Consider the following 17,557-nt stretch of genomic DNA (forward strand, 5'->3'; position numbering starts at 1 on the left):
CGTGTAGCCTGGGAGACTTCTGGGTGGTCCTGAAAGAACGACAGTATGCCTTAATGCAAACTGATCGCATTTAAAATGCAGGTGAAGGCATTTAAAAAAAAAATAAAAAAATAAAAAATTAATTGTTGGGTTTAAGCCTATAAAGCAATGGAAAAATAAGACTGAAAAGGCCAACCAGAAGACTATTACTGTAAATGTTTGGGGCCATCTCCCACTAGGTTCCTGCAGCAGAATAGGCTAATGTAGCACTGGATTAGCACCACTTAAAGTCTCTTGTGTTATCATTTTTGGCAAAGTCAAAAAATTAAGTCTCTTTTTTTTGCAAAGTTATTCTTGGAGACCAAAATAGGTTAAAAAAAAAATTTTTTTAAATAACCTTGTTACCAATAAAGGCCTGGTTAGCTAGAGGCAATGCAGCTTGTTTGAACTACATGGGTTTTACAACACTAGGTATTGTAAAGGTATATTTAAAAAAAAAAAAGAAAAAAAAAAAGCAAACAACAAACATTTACTTGTGATGTGCAAAAATGAAACAATGTTTATTTTTTCCTGTTTTTTTAGCGCATTTTACAAATCTACAGATATTTTACCCAATGCTTTGTTGTTTTGCTAGCATCACAGACCTATTACCATATAACTACCTTGCTTACCGCGAATAGAAAAAACATACCGTTAGCTAGATGTTAAACTTGAATTTATTAGCATGATAATAGCGTAACAGTCTTTTCTATTTCCTCATCCATTTGACTAGAACTATATAGTAGAAAAATATACATTTCCATTCAGTTAGTATACCTTATTTTACCAATCTTAACCTTTTTTAAACCTGCTTTTTCTTTTTTTTCTTTTTCTTTTTTTTTTAAAGGACAGAATTATTTAACATATATTTTGCTAATCCGCTTCTCATCTTAGCTAGCTATTGTTACATCATCTTGTCCTTTGTCTTTTTTATTAACAAAAACCTATAAAGGATATTTTAGAAGCATGCGTTATTTTTTTGTTTTTTTTAACCCCTCAATTGTAGCTACCTCTTTGAATGACAAAAATCCAGTTACATTAAACCAGATGTTGCCATTTGATATTACTTCTCATTAGGAGTTTCTACCACCAGCTCTGTTCGGTTGCTGTTCAACAAGACTAACACAGGAAATTCTCAATCAAAAAGAGATGCTTAGTTTTATAACTCAAACACAATGATAACAAAAGAGACGAACTGAGGCCAGTTTGTGAGAAATGGCAGTTGTCTTATTTTTCTATCAAGACAGCTTCTCACAGATTGCATATTGGGGGAAAGTGAAAAAGAAAAGAAAAAGAAAGCCGCGCTACCGAATCCACCACACAGAAACACTCTTGCATACTCAACCATTTGCTGAGACTAAAGGTGCTCTCAACCAATGCATAAAAAGACTGTTGAGACAGCAGATCTATCTGCATACATTTGTACATGTCAACAGTTCAGAGGTGAACACACATATGCAATCATACAGTCCACAATGTACAATCCACTGGGTGGCTATTTTTTTTTTTTTCCCTCATACATCAAGAGCGTCACTGCTCACCATTTTATTTGGTAAATTCTGTATTTGTGTACAAATTCAAGTACATATTTTATATATATACTCCATTCCTTTTTCCTCACATACACAGATACATTGCATTTTACTAAGACAATGTTCTCGCTTCAAGTTTTTCTGGCTGAAGATAAATGACAATATTATGGGATTTTAGAATGAGGTGATGGGAGGTTGAAAGGTTTGCTTAAGGATATTTGTCTCATTGCACTGAGCAATTTGGACTTAGTTCCTTTGTTCTTTGGAACACGAGAAAAAACTGGTGATCCCACCTAACTCTTAGGGCTAAGATGTCAAACGTCGCGTCACAAAACTTAGTGTCCAACCCACTGTTGGCTAACGACCCCCCTCCCCCAACCCTAACCCCACCCTCCCTGGACTAACTGTCAGTCGACATACATGGGCGAGATAGGAGAGGCAGGGATCTGATCCAGAATGCGACACACATAGCTGGCGACGTCCACAAAACGCTCCTCATACATCAGAATGAAAGGGTGTTTCTACAGGAGAGATACACAAAGCTGAAGTCACAATTCATCCTGTATGAGGCGGCTAATTTAAAGTTGGTTTAGCCTAAATCCTCAAATATCGCAGAGCTAGGAGTTGGGGTAAAATTGTATTTACTGCAGCAAATAAAAATGACTTTTACATTTCAATTTTAAGTAGTATTGAAACTCACCAGAAGCTCCTTGTACTTTGGCCTTTTTGATTCATCCTTTGTAAGGCTGGACAGACAAAAAAGAACAAATCAGAGGCAATGGTTCAAATGTAGTGGGCATAAAAATGTGATTGTGCTTACCATAGGTTAACAAAGTTGGTGAACTTGGGGGAGAACTGCCTCTCCTCTGAGTTGCTGAGCTGGGGAGGCTCGCCTTTTACCACCTGTGTCAGCTGATCGAAAACACTATTCCACTTAGGGTAGGGGAATCTTCCTGTTGCCAGCTCATACTGATAACAAACAGAAAGAACCGTGATTGTCTAACACTGTGGATTTATCCTTATCACAACAGCTTAACTTAATAAAACCCTTGGGTCTTACCAGGGTGATTCCCAAACTCCATACATCAGACCGGACATCATAGCCTTGTCTAGAAGCACTGGGGTCTATCCTTTCAGGCTGCAAAATCCACAAATGAAAATATTCTGTGATACACAGATAATTCACTAGACCCCATAAGACAGTATTTCCCTCTATCATACAAATGCAAAATACATGTGAGTCACAACAATTTTAAATCCAATGACACGTGACGTGAACATGTCATTAAATGCAAAGTTCTGAGGATGCTCATATAAATATAGACTCGCTCCCAACTGCAACACCCTCTGTGCAGTGAAAACTACCGAGAAATGACTTGACACACAGCTTAAGCCAGGGGCAGACAATTAATTTTCCCAAAGAGCCACACAAGAAGCTGGACTGTTGCGGAGGGCGATGTTAATAAGCTGAACTCAATTCTGCTCAGTATTAATTTGATCTCTCCACAACATTTGCACTTCTCATGTGGCCGCTTGGGAAAATTAATTGCCCACCCCTGGCTTAAGGTACTGAACTGGTCTCCAACCTCTCTTCAGCAAGCCTGATTTATTACAATCCAAAGGATCAGTTGCTCGACAGCACAGGACACCAGAGGTCTGTGCCCCCATTGGTCAGAACTGAACACAAGGGTAACCCATGCAATATTAAGCAGAAGATTTAAATGTTTTGGCTGCTTGGGGTGCACTCTGCAAGGTATGAACAACTCAAATGAAGGTTCGTAATAAATATGATAATAACACCAACCCGTTTTACTCCTTCACATGTAACTGATGCATATTTCTTAACCCTTTAAGACCTACCATAGAACCAAGTCCGCCAGAGCTTATATTATATTTTTACATGTTGTGGAGCCATTTTTGGGAGCATTTCAAGTTGCTATACATCAATACAACCATTACAGCCTAACTTTTAATAATATGCATGCATTAAGTGCATAGTAATTACATAAATTGCAAAAAAGTGCAATAAACTACAAAAAAAATTGAAAATCGCTTTTGTTTTTTTAACATATATTTCTAGTTAGAGAAATTTAAGAGGCTTATCCCTCAAAACTGTAAATACAAAAAAGTTGCACAAAATAGTTTCCTACCACAGGAAATTTATTTTGAGTGTCTTCATAGTTTTATTTTTGAAATACACCAATTTCTATACACTGCAGGAAAAACAAAAATAAATATTATAGTGCAAATTTGCAAAAAAAACAGCATATGCATCAAAATAAACTATTTGCAGCAGTGCAATATGAGTCCTAAGCATCCCAGAAACGACACAGAAAGTCATAAAGTCAAAGATAACTTTTAAAAACACCAGTATAGGCTCATGAGGCCTTGATGGTAAAAAACTACATTTCTGCGAAAATGATGTCACTTCCGGTTTCGGGCAGGTCAGGGCGGACATGCGATAGTTCACGCTGATGGACGTAGGAAGTGTTATGAACAGCTGATCGGATCGGAAAAGCATGTTTCTGGAATATTATGTTTTTGTTGCTGCAAGTGCATTTTATGCAGTTTTTGCAAAGCTATATCTGGAAGGAAACGGTGACCGAGGACAAGCTGATGGCATAACATGTAAGTACAACTCCTCTGGTTTCATATGCAAAAAAAATTATTGTGCTAGCTCATGTGGTTGCAGAGCTACCGGGATTTAAAAATAATTACGCAAAACGGAGCGTGCCCGCTCCGACCGGTTTTAAAGGGTTAATCAGTGCAGTTGATTACTTACTGCCATGTAAGGCCTGCAGCCTGCATCTCTGGTCTTGGCTATGGAGTCCACCAGCTGGCCGCTGATGCCAAAATCGCACAGTTTGATATTCCCCTTTCGGTCCATAAGAATGTTGGAAGGTTTGATGTCTGCAAACACAGTAAAGGACGAACTAACTATAATGTAACTGGGACGAGAGTTAATTAGTAATAGCTGATCAGAATAAAATGAGAAAACTTACCTCTGTGAATTATTTTCAAGTTTTCTTTTAAGTGGTTCAGTGCTTTAACGGTCTGTCAAAGAGAAAAAAAATCTTTGGTTAATTATTTGATGCTATGCATGCCATTACAGGAAAATTACATTACATGAATATGAAATCGTTGCTTACTGCTAATGTTATTTTGCCTAATATTTCCTCTGGAATGACGTCATCTAATGCACAATATACATATTTGTAGAATTTGTCTAATGAGGTAGACATAAGTTCCATACAAATCCAACAGTCCCCCTGAAACAAAGACATAAAAGTTACACTCCTTCAAGAATTTGCAATCAACTGAATGAATCGGGTATATTTTGTTTCTGTAACAAAAAGACAGGTGGGTGTGTTTTTCAGACCTCCCTGAAGAGGGCGCCATAGAACTGCACAATGTAGGGACAGTCACTACTCCTCATCACTACATCAAGGTCCATCAGCAGCTGCTTCTGCTCCTTCTCATCCACAGTGGAGCGAATCCTCTGAGGGACACATCAGAAAACAGACATGCATGTTTCAGCCTCACACTTTTAATCACATTGCCATTTCTAACTTTAGCAGCATTAAGAGAATTCATGTCTGAGAGAGCAATGGATCAATCATTTTTGTTATTTATTATACCTTGCAAGTTCACCTGCTATCACTGTGTGCATGCTGGGTTCAATAAAAGTAATGCACATAAACCACTCAAGCCATCCACTTAACAGTGAGGTCATTTGACCACAACACTGATGCTAGTTCAGTCAACCTTTGTTTCAGTCAGAAATGAAACTGTTCGACCCTAAAATGCATCGGCGAAACTAATTCCAATGAGCTCGTTATCGTGTTATTCAAAATTCAACACCACATTTTTTCTAAAAATCAGAGTCTGTCAGTATTTCATCTACACCAGTGGTCCCCAACCCCCGGGCCTCGGACCGGTACCGGTCCATGAGTCGTTTGGTACCGGGCCACGAGAGCTGAGGCTCAGGTGTGAAATGTATCGTTTTCAGGGTTTTTATTGGTTTTCAGCGTTATTTTGTTATCGTTTACTCAGTTTTCCTGGGTCTTTTCACGTGTGTTATGAATAAATTATTTTTTCGGTACCGGTACTAGTTTTATTTTGTTGTATTTATCTGCGACACCTTAAAGGCCGGTCCATGAAAATATTGTCAGGCATAAACCGGTCCGTGGCGCAAAAAAGGTTGGAGACCGCTGATCTACACAATGAATGCTTCTAAAAAGGCTGTCAGAATAAGCTAACATGTAACCACCTGCAGTGCACACTGCATGCCATCCAGGTGTGTGGGCAGACTGCTGCTGCTTGCACGGCTAATGTTAGTCACACTTTGAGAGACGTTTACTGTCAGACTTGTTTCAGTACAATCGACTAAAATATTAGTTGGTTGGGACGTCTTTGCAAAACTGAGTTCAGATGCCTGTTGATCAGTAAAGACTGGCCTCTGGTGACATTTTCATGCAGTACACTCAATACAGCAGCTCTGCATCCGCTTAACAAAAAGTAGAGATGCACCTAGAGACCGGCCAGAGACTGGAATTGGTTGATTTCACGCGTTCTGGACCCTCACTGGTCACTGCTTGGTCAGCCTTCCATATGTTTGATTACATCTGTTTTATGCATGTGCAATACACGCACAGCAGCGCAGGCAAATATTTTCACGCACACTCAAAGCCTAACATGTGGATGCTCCTCACTGCTAAACTCAAAACATTTGTAGTTTGATTGAATTCTAGTCAGCAATCATCTTAATTTGAGACAGACATTTCAGTCTTTTTTAAAAAAGCAGACTACAGGAAACAAACTTCTCCAGATCACTAATAGTCTGTCATTGGGCTACCTTGACAGCCATGATCTGGCCTGTGGGTTTGTGGACCATCTTGTTGACGGAGCCATACGCCCCACGGCCGATCTCACCAAGGTCTCTCAGATCCTCTGCAGTGAAGTCACAGTGCTGCTCAGGGGAGATCTTCAGCTTCCCAGATGACTCAATACTGTGTGTCCGTAGGCGCTCTCTGTTGAATGTGGGACGATGACAGCATTTAGATTTAATATTTCTGATTATATTTTAATCAGAAATTAATTCTATGCGAACTGTAAAGTTTCCATGAACCGGCTTTAAAATCTGATCAGGTATGTGGGATTTGACAAGTTGGCAAAATATGAACATAGTATTTGTAATATTTTTATCATTAAAAACTCCCCTCCTGATATTAAAGGTGCAGGATGCATAAAGATTTGACCGCCATTAGTGCTATTAAGCAGTATTTCTAAGGTTATGCCCCAACTTAGACTGCATGTTGTGCAACCAGAAATATGAACATGTGCTGAAAAACAGTCGTGTCAGTGATTTTGTGCCATTGCACAGCACTCAACAAATTGCCAGGAAATGTAGCAACATGTCAATTAAAAAAAAAAAAAAAAAAAAAAAAAAAATGCAAGCAAGCTAAAGTGGTTAGCATAAAAACCAACTCTACAAATGTTTTACACAGAAGCAAATGTAGTCAGTACATTTCTGTTGTCATAGTAACTTGAAGAGATTTTGGAAAATTGCTCACAAAGAAACTTAATAATCAAAACGTACTTCCTGAGGTTATGAAGCAAATGAGCAGTGTCGTTTCTCTGTAAACGTCTACACAACAGGACTGCTTTTTGCAACCAGGCACCGCCCCCTGCTGGCCTGACAAATTCACTCTACTGTTATCAGGTCCAGAGGCTATGTTCAATTTCTATATACAACCTCTTATCTAGTTCCAGTGACATCATGTCCCAACTATCTTTACTCACATGTGAGGGTTCTGGAAAGAGGGAACTGTTGGATTGAGTGGGAGCCTGGAAGCCGGTTTCACTGGAGGGTTGGCAAAATTCAGTTTCAGAGCTTTGCGTTTACCTGGTAGGACAAAGAGAGAAACAGATGCACAGTGCCACCACATGCACACCACTCTGTGGGTTCAACCAACTGGTGAAGACAGAGGATACACGTGGTGTGATAAAATGCCTTTCTTACCTCAGTATTGTCTTTCTACACTTGAGATAAGTCTCAATATGCCACAGCAACTTAATATAATCCAAGTATAAACACATTCATGTGCATTATACAGTTGCATTTGAAAAATATGACTATGAGGGAAGGGTGGGAAAAAAAATCTGTGGCATGAGGTTTTGGAGTTATCTCAAGCTCTTCTGAAGCTTAGAGAAAGCAAAAGGTTTTGAACAAGCAAAAATGTACAGGGGTTCCCAGTGTTCAGATAGGTGTACTGCACAAGCCCTTTTAGCTATAACCTTCTGAACAAATGGCATGCAGCATGTGTGCAAGCTATCAGGCTAGTATGCTGTGCACTAAGCAGGGTGCTAACATTGGGAATCCCTGTTCAGAATGTTTCCATCAATAATCTTTATAAATGTGCATGTCAACACTAAACAGTTCCCACTGACATGTGAAAGCGACCCAACACTCAAGACAGCACTTCGTTCAGACTGAGGACACATAGGTTGAATTAACTGTTAGGTGCATGTGAGTATATGAATGCATCACCCAAATAGAGTTGGTAATTAAGTTTAGGCATTGTTGAAAGTGCTGAGTTCAAGTGTTAAGTTGTCTCTGCCATGCCCTGTCCAACCAGCTCCTGAGTGCAAACAGATCCCTTAGCCTTTTAAGCCCCAGTGCAAATGAATCTTTCTTGGAAATAAATATATTTGTGACAATTAACAGCAGTGAACAGTGGACAGACTCTCCCACTACCAGAGCACCACACAGGCTGTTTCAGTAGTATACAGTGGCATCCTCTCACCTGTGTTATCCAATTCCGCACGTGCATGTATATAATAGTATAAACCATGAATCAAGACTGAAGCTCAGTAACAGGAGGCAAGAATGAGCCCAGTGTTGAATACGGCTACAATAACAGAGGGAAGGATGCTCCTTTACACTACTGAGGTGTCCCCACAAAGAGTAGAGGTTGTGTGCTTTGTGTGCAAGTCTAATGCTTACTTTGGGGTATTCCAGACAGGCTTATCTGAAACCCTGAAGTAAAGAAAAAAACATTTTTACTACATTTTCTTGAAATGTGTTGTTAAGAGTTTAAATGGGCCACGTTTGATAAATGCCGTCCCAGCATGATTCAATGCTGAAAATGGAAAACAGGTCAGGATACTGAGAACGTGCTTTAGCTGGCAAAAGATGTGCCACATTTTGGTGGGTCTTGCTCAGTGCACTGCCATGTATAACCGATGTAGTGTTTGCTGTATTACTGGCAAAATAGTTCAATTTTTACAGTCATTTCAGTACCATCTTACTTTGTTTTATTTTGAAAAACCAATGTTCTGCCAGTCTTGTGGCACTACTTTCTGCTGTTCCACTTGCAAATACTACCACCAGAACAATAATCAATTACATGTATTTGTCACTGCTGCCTATATAAAACTGTTTTAGGCTTTTGCAATTACTTCCTGTGACCCTCTAATAGATAGATAGCAATCGTTGTGCCAAGCTAGGTTAGCTGGCTGCTAGCTTCTTAGCAGTACTAAAAGCATATGGCAAAAAAGCAAATAGTTCAATTTTCCATATTGCCAAGATTATTATTAAAGTTGGATACTGTATCATCAGTGTATGAACTACTATAGAAGAATGAGTGGATTGCATTAAAAAGTGACAGTAAAATTAAAATAAACTACATTGTTTCCTATACTTGGTTTGGCGTTAGCCCTTTTTGCTAACGTATGCTTAGCACTACAAAGTCAAAATACAGCTTATTAAAACAAACTCAATGTCACTGTTTGCCATTGTACCTTAAATGTAAGTATATAAACTAATATCTTAGAAAATTACATTTTTGTGGGAAAAAAAATTAAAACAAAGGGCTACACGTTTTATAGTTAAAGCTAGCTGATAAAACAGTCTTAGCAAAAAAAACAAAAAACAAAAAAAACAGTTTGTATTACAAAAATACATTTCGTGCTGCAAATTCTTGGTAATAAAGTTAATTACCTGCAACCGTTGAATTTAATCACAATGGGGAGTCGGGTGGAGGTAAATAAAACTAATACTAAAAGCTACGATGTTTGTTAGCTTTATAAAAAGACAGTAGTAAAATACTATGAACTTAGATAACACACTAGTGATGACTGGTATTTGCCAGTGGAACAAGACTGATATTCTCTTTTTGTTGGCTTAGCAGAACACCACAGTTTCACAGTGGCCCGCCACTAAAAACTGGCATGTGCCACTTCAACAGCCAAGCTGGTATAGTGTTAATACAATGGAAACCACACTTAACAGTGTCTCATCAAATGGGGTCTGTCTACATCAGGTCATTCTAACATAGAAACTCAGTTGAAAACATGCAGAAAAAAAAGATAATACAATTACAGGTATTACAAAAATGGAAAACAATAACTTTATGCAAACAAAAGAAAAAGACCAACAGAGGGAAGCGATGGGGACATTTCAATAAATTCCTCTGCCAAGATTGGCCCTAAAAATTATAAAAATAGATTTTTTTCTCAACTCAACAAAAAACGAAATCTCCCCAAATCAGACTAAAACCTTATAAAATAAGTTTGAATACCTGTTTCATTTTGACATCTCCAGCAGGTGTTGGTTTCTGCAAGGTTTAGATAAAACATTTGATACTGCCACAGAGCAAGAAATTACAAAGTCAGATATGGCTGTTGAGGCTTAGGATTAGGCGCTTAATAATCAATAAAATCCAGAGTAAAGCCCTCCTGACATACTATGAGCACATCCATTATTACATGCAAGTCTGCCTAACCTGCTCTGCTGGCTTTTTCCAGTGAAATGACAACTCTTGGAACAAACACAGCTAAATGTATGTGAAGCACTTTACATGTGTGTGCAATCAAGGTTAATGAATGACAATAAGAACTCTATTTAACCCCCCAAAACACCCATCAGCTGTCACTACATGACTCCCTGTATATCTGCAGAATTTCAACTATAGCTGAGAACTCCTACTCTGAGGACTTAGGGTTTCATAGGGGGTGACAAGCAAGTCAGAACAAATAGCATCCTATGGAGCTGTAGCCCAAAAATTGACTTTTTTCCCCTCCTCTTGTAATTACACTTATATGGGGGGTGTTAGTCTTCCATATACCACAGCACCAAGAGCAACTTTACTCCTGACAGCAGTCACCTTCAACATTCAAAGGTTTTTGTGGTGATTTATCTTTGCTTCTGAAATCTAATTCTAATTTGTAAACAGAGGTAATCAAGACAGTGTCCTAAACCCTCAACAGGAAGGTGCTAAAATTAGCTTCCTGTAAGAAAAACCCTACGGACAAAAGTTCTTTGTTACCTCAATTTAAACATAATGTCGATATTGCATTCGCAAAAATTAAACTAATACGTTGTCTCCCTTTTTTAGTTAAGTATTTTTGTCAAGTGTTAATAATTATTTTGGAGATTTTACAGAGGACTCTCTTGCGATCATGCTCTTTTATATGCCCAGTGGATTAATGTAGAATAAGAAAATTTGATTTTATGTATCAAGTTTCAGTAGACGTTTCTGTTCCTCACAGCACATTATTAAAATGTGTGACCTCACTAAAACAAATCTTAGCTGACTACAGGTTTTGTCACGAGGTTTGCCTGTCCGATAAGAGATGACAGTGTGCGCTCAGAGGCATTAACTAGATAGAGATGTACACTTAACAAATATAAAGGCTTAGACTTTACATTTATTTTACAAATCGAGGTGATTTGTGTCAACACGTTATGAAACCACCGACACAACTACCGTTAGCAACACAAGGAAGACAAGTAACGTTATGTATGGCCTGAAGCCAACAGAATTTAATGTTGACACTTAATAGAATTGATAGCCCCAACTTTAACTTTATTAGCGCCATCATTTCTTTGCTACTAGGAGCCAAGCACTGAAACAGTGGCCCGACCGGGGACAGAAGTACATTTCAGTGTAGGCCTTGAGGCTACTTGTAGCAGCCCTCTGCTAATAACAAAGGCGAAAAAGTTAAAATAGTTAGAACTCATTTTTTAAACAACGTAATACTTTTAAGGTAGAGTCGAGATGTACGATTCAAACTTCCGGAATGAAAACACTTGACTATGCCATTACAGGCCCGTTGGTACAACAATTAAACTGAAGCTTGTGCATCATTGCTAGCCTAGCAGCAGTGCAGTTTCAGGGAGATGGAGATGAAGCTAAGCGCAGAAAGACAGAATTAGCGGAAGTCTCACAAGTCAGACGTCAAAGTAAAAGCGCTGCTTGTCGACAGACAATTACTCAGATCCTACAGTAAAGCCTTTGATTAGTTTAAGCTAATCAACTACATGGTGTGAATATTTTTTTAATCGGATTTAACATGCAAACACTTACATGTGTGATGCTTGTCACTAACTGCTCATTTTAATTTTAATTATGATTAACCAAATAGGTGCACAGATTGCCCTTACTCAAAGAAAAGGCGGTTCGACCACTATTATGGCTTGTTTTGGCAAAAGTGTGCATTTTGCATTAACATAAGCGGAGCATCTGCAACAGATGCGTTAAATTGGTCACGTTTCCAGACATGGGCCGCGTAACATATTTTATTTTGAAAGTTCTGACCGAAAAGACTTGCTTATTGGGTTTCTCTTGACTACAGTGTTTCTGCTTTTAGGAAGCTAAAGGCTACCCTTTCCTACAAACTCTTATGTCCCCAGTAGAAATATAAAACTGTGAACTGGAGCCAGTGCTCGCCTACCTTGCATGCTGCTGCTCTGTGTTTGCTGGTGGAGTTGGTGCGACGTTGATCCTACGATGTTGCTGTTGTTGCTGGAGCTAGTGGAGTTGCTGTTAGGACTGGGAGTCGCCATTGTTGTGTTGAATTCCAGCAGCAGCGCTCAGGCTGCAATGCAGAGAGTGAAACTTCGCCCTCTCTGCCTCCAGACGGGACACTGCGCCACTTGAACGCAACAGCCGCAACGACGGCCACGTCTCTGCTGTTGTTGCTTTTGTGGACAGTCGGAAATTGCAAATCACGACTTCACAGTTGAACGTTTGACCTGCATAAATAAAAAAAATATATAACATATTCTACATTCTGGCTCGTATGTATCGACTTCTATACTTTTGTTTTATAGTCTAAGCGATTTAACACAATATGATGGACAAAAGACAATCTAATTTATTCAATTTTTTAATTTCGTGTTGAATAATGAAGCTTCCTTTTTTAATTTGTAATATATTTTACTCAGATTTTTATAGTTGGATTTACACTGTTAGATGTGTCAGCTCATCAAAGATAACCAAGGATCACATAATATGTCAAACAGCCTTTGAAATGATACGCAAATTTCTGTCCAGGAAGTTTATGCTTCATTTTTGGTAAAAGAAATTCTGGTGTTTTATTAGTCTGTTGCTTAGCATAAATTAACATATGTGTATATGTATCGGTGCTTTGAATGTAGCCTGCTAATTAGCAGTAGCTGCTAACTAGCACTCCAACTTCACCGGTAAAAGTCTGCCAGTTTAAGCTAAAAATGCTACACTTTTAATGTTCAAATCCATAACTACATTTATACCAAAACAACAGAGACAATGGTTACTCCAAATTTAGTATTTTTAGATACTCAAGAAACAATGGCTTGTGTTTGTGGCAGTGAGGCAAATGTAGTGGTCAAGCTTTTTTCCTCATCCCTTTTTTGTAAAACAAATGCACCACTATTTTTTCTGTTTCTGGACTGCTGCTACATGTTAACCACAAATCATCGGTGATCATTGTGATTGCATGTGTTACTTTCTCCTTTGGGGAGAGCTTATAACAAATACAGAACTTATAAAACGTGTTAACTTCGATTTTCTTATTAAACAAACTAATTTATTAATAATTTAGGCACTCTGCATGACGCAAATTTATAAAACGTAAAATAATAATCCTTGTGCCGCCGCAGTCCTCCAAAGTATCATGTTAAGAAATACTGCTCTAATGAAGAAACACAAGCATTAGTACGTATCTGTACATGGTAAAATTTCAGGATCAATATGAGGGCCAAAATGAGTAGCTACATAACATGTCGGGTAGATTTAGCCTTTTACATCTGAGGGGTAAAAACTGCATATGTAGAACCAGCAGTCAAATCAAAAAACACATTAAAACTTTGCTTTGCAACTAATAAAAGTGTAGTTTTTTCTCCCCTAGGTGGCACTATTGTTCCACAATGGAACTGGTTCTACCATCAGGCTCTTTAGGCTTTCAGTGTGCAGGAAGAGATGGTTAAATAATATAGGTAATCGACAATGTATATGGAAATACCATACACTGGAGCCTGCTATCACATCATTATATTTATATAACTCCACCCCATGATGAATAACTTACGTCTCAATTTTTAATTTACCACTAACTTGAACACATCACACAATGCAAGAAACAGTAGCATTTAATGTATCCACTGAGCATAGATACGTTTTTATTTTCACTTTATATCATACAGCCTTAATCAAACACTTTCAATCAAGTGTTGTCACCAATTTGGTGTGTTATCATTCACACGCTGTCATAGATTAAAAAACAACATAAATGTCAATACAATATCTGAGCTACTGTATTTGTCAAGTATGCTGCTGTTTTCATATTATCATATTACAATCCCTTGAATAGCTCCTAATTTGTCAGTGTTTTTCCATTTTAAAATAACTTAAAAAGCTCAGTGCTGTAAAGTGGAAAGCAGCGAGAACACTATCTTCTTGTAAGGTGTACTCACAATATTCCCACTTCTTCAGAGAAACATCCTTCAAGTTCCCAGTCTGAAGAACATTTCTCAAAATCCAAACAGTTCCATCACAGCTCCAGGTGTGATTAAACGCAAAAGGACACTTTCAAAAATCTTCTAAATTAGTTCCTAGGTGTATCACTAACTAACTGGTGGACTGGACTCACACAAGAAATAATTCTTCAATAATTCTTTTTCAAGACAGAAGCGATAAAGTTGTGATTCTTTAATTACAGTATGTCTCATTTTGTCTGGATGGAAACAGAAACACTCGATCTGTGATACTCCCGTATCCTTTCAGCTCCATCCTGTCTCCATATACAGAGACTGTGGCGAATGCATTGCTGTCAGGTGGCGTCTCAATCACCCCATCGACCGTCAGGTGGTGCACTCCTGTATCTTCGTCTTGGCAGTATCCACCGTCGTGGGCGTGTCCCGCCATGTAACACACCACACTGGTGTGGGAGCGTATGACGGCCAGGAGCTCTTCAAAGTTCCATGCGAGGCAAATGGTATCTGTGCAGTCTGGGTGGATGGGGAGGTGACCTGGATAAAGGAGGAAAAATAAAAACACACGTGTTCTTTTAAATTGTACTAGAAGCACTGGACTGTTGAAGATCAGGCTCTGATCAAGCTGAGCTGGAATCAGCATACGTTCACTTTGGCTACCTTTGTGTTAACATGCTGTTTGTCCAGATGCTTGCAAAGGGCTGGTGTTTTGTTAGCAGTGTAATGCTCTTGGTTCTGTGCTGGATGCAGTTTGCAAACCTAGAACCAAGGAAACTGACTGCAGCAGCAGAAGACCACACCAGAAACCATTCCTGCTAAGAGCAGGAAACTAGGGCTCCAGTTTGCATGAGTTCATTAAAACTGGACAGTAGAAGATAATGCAAGATAATGCGCCATGTCACAAAGTTCAAATCATCTCAAACTACTTTCTGGAACATGACAGTTAGTTTACTGAACTCAGATATAGCTCGTTTGGGATGTGGTGGAACAGAAGGTCCCATCACAGACATTTTGCTGACAAAGCTGCAGCAACTGCATGAAGCTCTTATCTTAATATGGACTGAAATCTCGTAGGAAGGTTTCAGCACCTATGCTGTGAGAAATTAAGGCAAATCTTGGTCCTGTACTAGCAAGGTGTCCAGTGAACGTATTTAAAAGTTTTACTTACTGACAATTGTGACCTTTTCTTGTTTCTCATCAGCTGATGATAGAAGAGAGTCTAACCAGTCCAGCTGCTCCTTACTGAACCCACCATTGAACATTGTGAATCTCTGCGTGAGATTGTTAAATGCTGAAACAAAAACACAAACCATCATCAACTCATCTTGATGCATTCTCAATCATCCAGGAAAATAAATCTCCAAAAGTTGATTCTGTTCATCTGGACGTAGCGTTTTCTGGGAGAAACGTTTCGTCACTCATCCAAGTGACTTCTTCAGTCTCAGCTGAGGAGGAGGGGGCCTAAGGGTACATCTTTCGCCATCTTACAATGCTGTGATTGCTGCCATTCCCCAACTCTCTGTGAATGGTACTCATGGCCATTGATCAGTGGGTTTTGGTCAGTGGTTGTTGATCAATGGTCATGAGAATTTGCATAATCATGATTAAGGAACTGACCTCACAGCCCATTGTTCCTTCAGTTTCAGTCATTATGCAAATGTACTGTTTATAAGATTGGGGAAACCTGCAGTCAGCTGAGACTGAAGAAGTCACTTGGATGAGTGACGAAACGTTTCTCCCAGAAAACGCTACGTCCAGATGAACAGAATCAACTTTTGGAGACATCATCAACTCAGTTGGTGGGTCGCAAGCTAGTTTAGTCAATAACAAGTGTAAATCCATAAAACCTGTTTTCTGTCCTTTGGCCCTCATTTACAAAGTATGCTACTAAAACACATAACTGTCATACTGGATACCTTCACTGGTATAAATTACATTTTCATCTAAGAATTGTCAGTTGTTTAAGGAAGGCGATAAATAAACTAAATACATATTACTGCATTTTAAACTGTGTACATGCATATTCCTATTACTTGATATCTGGGCTAATGTAATTACATTTGTTTTATTAATGTTGTAATTATCAGTAAAGCATACCTGGAGGACAGTTGAGATCTTCGTTTTTGTTATACTGCTTTATCAAATTCATAGCGTCGACATATTGTTCACTGGCCTTGTCTCTTCCCAGCAGGCTCACATCATAGGCATCCAGGACAACAAATGTAAACCCGGGGAAAGGGCTGAAACTGAAAGCATATATGCCGGAGCCGGCCGGGGCAGTGCTCATGCTCCTGTCAGTGTGGAGCGTGCTGTTGAGCTTTGAACGCAGCAGCGCGCTCCTGCTGAAGTTATAAAACTCGTGGTTTCCCCATACATGATACACCTCCGCGGGGCAGGAGCTCAGCTCTCTCAGCACGGTGTCCAGCGCGCTCTCCGAGGCGTCCTTGGGCTTGTTAAAGCCGTCGATAATATCTCCCAGCTGGAGAATAAACGCTGGCTTGACAGCTGATTCCGACCAACTTTTCCGAGCATTTCTCAAGAGCTGGAGACCGCTTCGGTAGTATCGCCTACGAGTCCGAGTGTAATTGTAGCCGTCGTCGATGTCTGCGTACTGAATGTCAGCTATCACGCCGAACGTAAACAGCAGCGTTTGACGACAGTCGTCCATTCTCGGCGTTGTCTTCGGATTAGCTTGAGTGCGCCCCTTATATCTACCGAGGAGGATGAAAATACCGACTCCACGCAGGTATCCTCTCCACCCCCTCACATGCTGACTGCCTGCCAGAATTTCTTCCGTTGTCTAGAATGACAGCGCAGCAGCCAGCGCGTAACCGAAACTGACGGCAACAAAACAACTTCCGGCATCCTTCGAAATAATGCTGAAAGCGAAACGGACTCATCGCAGCACACATGAAGCGAAAATGTGGAAACTGGCTTTATAAACTACTCGTAAATTATATATTATTTCATAGGTGAGAATACTACATTTTTCTTTTGGTTTATTTTTCTATATTTGTAGAAAAATTTAAAGACACATGTATTAATTTTATAGAGAATATAAAGAAACATTCATTTACCTATGCTACCCCTGCAACAAAGGTCTCTATTAATGTATTAAAATATATAGTGTTTGAGTTCACAGCATGTTTAAAATTCTGCTCTAACTTTCAGTTGACAGTGCATGAATCAAAAACATCTTTTCCATCTTACCTCCACTCAGATATTTATTCCAACAGGCTCTACAGTAGTT

The 17,557-nt window shown here is 39.2% G+C and overlaps 2 protein-coding genes across 4 annotated transcripts; both read right to left on the reverse strand.

Annotated features, from left to right (window-relative positions):
• Positions 1–1,548: 1,548 nt before the first annotated feature.
• Positions 1,549–12,521, reverse strand: map2k4b (mitogen-activated protein kinase kinase 4b). 3 transcript variants are annotated; one of them, XM_006796936.3, is made up of 13 exons: positions 12,288–12,521; positions 10,133–10,168; positions 8,557–8,589; positions 7,353–7,455; positions 6,406–6,580; positions 4,930–5,049; positions 4,700–4,819; positions 4,553–4,604; positions 4,333–4,460; positions 2,611–2,688; positions 2,371–2,519; positions 2,251–2,296; positions 1,549–2,071 (listed from the first exon to the last, which is right to left on the reverse strand). In XM_006796936.3, exons 1-13 carry the CDS (start codon positions 12,397–12,399, stop codon positions 1,958–1,960), a joined length of 1,266 nt encoding a protein of 421 aa, XP_006796999.1. In that variant the 5' UTR covers positions 12,400–12,521; the 3' UTR covers positions 1,549–1,957. The 3 variants fall into 3 exon arrangements, with proteins under 3 accessions (XP_006796999.1, XP_006797000.1, XP_035766290.1); XM_006796937.3 differs by lacking the exon at positions 8,557–8,589 and having other exon boundaries at positions 12,288–12,520; XM_035910397.2 differs by lacking the exons at positions 8,557–8,589; positions 10,133–10,168 and having other exon boundaries at positions 12,288–12,520.
• A 1,398-nt stretch (positions 12,522–13,919) lies between these two features.
• On the reverse strand, positions 13,920–17,141 carry adprm (ADP-ribose/CDP-alcohol diphosphatase, manganese dependent). The gene is made up of 3 exons (XM_006796938.3): positions 16,405–17,141; positions 15,476–15,598; positions 13,920–14,844 (listed from the first exon to the last, which is right to left on the reverse strand). Exons 1-3 carry the CDS (start codon positions 16,973–16,975, stop codon positions 14,525–14,527), a joined length of 1,014 nt encoding a protein of 337 aa, XP_006797001.2. The 5' UTR covers positions 16,976–17,141; the 3' UTR covers positions 13,920–14,524.
• Between the last annotated feature and the right edge of the window lie 416 nt (positions 17,142–17,557).

The sequence above is a fragment of the Neolamprologus brichardi genome, chromosome 8 (assembly GCF_056152115.1).
Source record: "Neolamprologus brichardi isolate AB-2024 chromosome 8, ASM5615211v1, whole genome shotgun sequence".
Taxonomy (NCBI): Eukaryota; Metazoa; Chordata; class Actinopteri; order Cichliformes; family Cichlidae; genus Neolamprologus; species Neolamprologus brichardi.

Coding starts and splice junctions, on each gene's coding strand:
- map2k4b (XM_006796936.3), bottom strand. CDS start 12,399: ATGGCGACTCCCAGTCCTAACAGCAACTCCACTAGCTCCAGCAACAAC. Junction 7,456..8,556: donor CCTGTCTGGAATACCCCAAA/GTAAGCATTAGA, acceptor TTGTCCTACCAG/GTAAACGCAAAGCTCTGAAA. Junction 4,820..4,929: donor ATGGCGCCCTCTTCAGGGAG/GTCTGAAAAACA, acceptor TCTTTGTTTCAG/GGGGACTGTTGGATTTGTAT.
- adprm (XM_006796938.3), bottom strand. CDS start 16,975: ATGGACGACTGTCGTCAAACGCTGCTGTTTACGTTCGGCGTGATAGCT. Junction 15,599..16,404: donor AGATCTCAACTGTCCTCCAG/GTATGCTTTACT, acceptor TTTTTGTTTCAG/CATTTAACAATCTCACGCAG. Junction 14,845..15,475: donor AGAAAAGGTCACAATTGTCA/GTAAGTAAAACT, acceptor TCCTTTATCCAG/GTCACCTCCCCATCCACCCA.